The 3,445-nt window shown below is 39.2% G+C and overlaps 1 protein-coding gene across 1 annotated transcript; it reads right to left on the reverse strand.

Moving 5' to 3' along the window:
* Positions 1–1,551: 1,551 nt before the first annotated feature.
* On the reverse strand, positions 1,552–2,142 carry LOC117274470 (uncharacterized). The gene has a single exon (XM_033653764.1). It carries the CDS (start codon positions 2,140–2,142, stop codon positions 1,552–1,554), a length of 591 nt encoding a protein of 196 aa, XP_033509655.1.
* Positions 2,143–3,445: the final 1,303 nt, after the last annotated feature.

Raw genomic sequence — 3,445 nt, forward strand, 5'->3', positions numbered from 1 at the left:
ATTTGAACACTTAACTAAACCGAATCTAATAAAACTTAAGTAAACATAACCAAAATCATATTAATATATAAATCATCTCCATAATCAATAAACAAATATCCGCTACTCAAACTAATAAACAAATGCCTACACAGAATGATTAAGACCTATAATAATGATCAAAACGAGCAATCAATTAACTACTAACCGAGAAATATAAAATTAAACTAATACTAAGCCTAGTCATAGAAGAAGAAAAAAATAGAAACGGAAAAGGGGAAGTAGAAAATTACCACAACAGAGGGATTCGATTCTAACTTGAGCAGCGAGGAGGTGTCAAGGACCCTAAACAATGGTTGTCCAACCTTGGAATGCTAGTTTCATTTTGGTAGACGCTAATCAAATAATTCGGTTTCATACTAAAAGGAAACAGGTTTCCTTAGGTCGAAAGTATCTTAAAACAGAGGGCTAAGTTGGTTTAGGGGCAACAATGGTGGTGGTGGTCGAGGTCGGCAGTGGGGGTGGTTGCGGAAGTAGGGGTGGAGGTCAGTGGTGGCGAGGCTTTTCGGGGTGAATCTATAGAGAAAGTGTAGATCTCTTTGAGATCTACAAGTTTATGTAGGTTTTGTGGGGGTATAGTGGCCGGTTCGTCGTGAAATTAAAGAGGGAAGTAAGCAACGACTATCTAGGGTTTCAATTTCATGGAATTTAGAGGGGTTTTAGAAGATTTCTGTCTCAAATTGGGAAAGAGGATAAATATAGGAAGAGATTGGTGTAAGGTTTATGGGGTTTGGATGACGGTCGGCCAGTGGTGGAGATTTCCGGCCGGCCGATCCATCGTGAGGGGCGACAGAGAGACAGAGAGTTTGAGAGAATGAGGAGAGAGAAGAGAAAGAAAGGGAAAGGGGGAAATGGGGCAAATTTTCGGGCATTTAGGGGTTTAAATACCTGAGTAGGAGATTAATCTTGAGCCGTTGGATCATGAGAGCTTGAACAACTGAGATTGCATTTCAGTAGCTTAGCCAAAACGGCGTCGTTTTGGGTGTCTCTCAGACCAATGGTCTGGACTGGGTCTGGGCCGCTGATTTTTGTCTAAATTTGGGCCAATTTCGTCTTTAAAATGGAAAGCCCAGTCTCGTAAACCCCTTAACAAACTAATTAAACTAAATTCTAATTCTAAAAATCTACAAACACACATAAAATAATCATTTAATATATAATGTAAAAGAAAACCAAAAATTGGGCATTTACAGTAACCATGTAATTTGTAACACATGTCCTAAGTGTGCCCTGGTTTCTTGGAGTAGTCACACATGGGCCTTCCCCTTCCATATCCATTGTGGTTACCATTGTTGGATGAGTAATTGGTCCTATAGGTGTTGGATCTAGAGCTAGTGGCATTCAATGAAGTGGACTCAATAAACAGTTGGGTGTTTGGTTTATTTCCCTCTGTTTCTTATCTTGTATCAACAAGGAAAAAGCTTGAGCCAGTGTTGATAATGGGTTCATCATGAGGATGCTTCCTCGAATTACAGTGTATGTTTCGTTCAAACCCATGAGGAATTGTATTAGTCATTTATCCTGTTCACCTTTGTAGAAGTTTTCCTTGGCACCACAAGTACAATTACAGCTGTACTGGGACCTTTTACTCAAAGTGCTTAATTCTTCCCAAATTTTTTTCAGTTTAGTGTAGTAGCTGGTGATATCAAGGGTTCCTTGAGATGTATCATTTATTTTCTTTTGGATTTGATATAGTCTAGCTCCATTTATTTGCTCATATCGATCTTCTAGCTCAATCCATAACTTCACAACATCATTCGCATATTCAACACTATCCACAATGTACTTCGAAAGAGAATTGAGGATCCAAGAGGATACCATATCATCACATCGCTCCCACTGACGGAATATGGGTGAGTGAGGGTCTGGACGCTTGCATTCACCATTTATAAACCCTAGTTTATTTTTAACCAACAATCCTCGCAATACACTAAGCCTCCATGATCGATAACCAATTACAATTAAAGGAACAAACACAATCATAACACCGGGATTATCTGACGGGTGCAAATACAAATGATCGCTTCGATCGATTTCGGAATTTCCTTGAACTCCGACATTCAATGTTGTACTGTCTACCTTGCTTAAATCGTCCACAACCATAAGTAATTGAAACCGGTTATGCTAGTATTACGCTATTAGAAGAAGAAGCCTATGTTTAGACGCTCAAATTAGGGCAAAATGAGACTGGCCGTAGGAATCGATCAGATTAGGGAAAAATAAAAAAGATAACGAACAAAAGAGAGAAGTAGACGATTGGGAGATGATGTAATGGAATGACTGATCTCTGATACCATGTTGATTACATACGACCTGACTTCACTCAAGCTTGAGTCGAGCAACAATGGAGGTCAGATAGATAGAGAGAGTACATGACGAAGAGAGAGAAAAAATATATGAAATGAACTAACTACTTTATTGATATATGTATTGAGTATATATACAAAGTTGCCTAGATGAATAGCTAAAATAGTCACTTTACAAATTAACTAACTAACCACTAACCACTTTACAAATATCTAGTCACTTTACATCCATCTCAACAGAGATCAGGCAGGCTACATATGATCGAGGTTGGTGTGGGTCCCACATTTTTCATATGTTTGGTTTTGGATGAAATTGGATGAATAATGTGGGAGGGTGTGGGGATACACGACAAGACACCGTTGTTTTTCTTAAAGCAGCTAAAATAAAATCCACCAAAGACATCTGCCTTGTTTTGCATTTCAGCAGCACTAGTAGTAGTAGTTCCCTTTGAAATATTCTCCCCATTTCCGCACCCACCCCCTCATCAGAGGCGGATGTAGTGTATTGACTACGGGTTCAACTGAACCCATAACTTTTGACGCGGAGTAAAAATTTGTATATAAAAATTTATTAAAATTACCAAAATAGTAGATATGAATCCATAACTTTAAAAATTAAACCCATAGAATTTAAATCGTGGATCCGCTTCTGCCCCTCATGACTATCCAACCCCGTCATTGCTTTCTCTCTCTATATGTATCATTATTTCTCTCTCTAAATATACTTGTTGTTTAACTGGGTTTGAAGTAATTTCAAGAGATAGAATTGTTTTTAAACGAGTGGCCATTTGAACCTATAAAACTTCGAACTTCTAAAACAACTTTTGATTAAGAACAAACAGAGGGGAAGAATGAAAAGAAAGTAAAAAATAATAATAATAATTAAAAAGTGGAAAAAGAAAGAGATTTTAGAGGGGAATGGGTAGGGCTGGCAAGTGGGCTGGTCCCAGGTCTAAACGGGCCAAGTGGGCCGGTCCAAACGGTCCCGGACTGGTCTCAAATTAAACAGGCCAAACGGGCCCGGGCCTAAACGGACTTTTTTGTAGGGACCGGTCTGGGACCGGAACCGTTTGGTCCCGGGCTAAACGGTCCCGGCCCGC

Source organism: Nicotiana tomentosiformis, chromosome 11, assembly GCF_000390325.3.
Source record: "Nicotiana tomentosiformis chromosome 11, ASM39032v3, whole genome shotgun sequence".
Taxonomy (NCBI): domain Eukaryota; kingdom Viridiplantae; phylum Streptophyta; class Magnoliopsida; order Solanales; family Solanaceae; genus Nicotiana; species Nicotiana tomentosiformis.

Coding starts and splice junctions, on each gene's coding strand:
- LOC117274470 (XM_033653764.1), bottom strand. CDS start 2,142: ATGGTTGTGGACGATTTAAGCAAGGTAGACAGTACAACATTGAATGTC.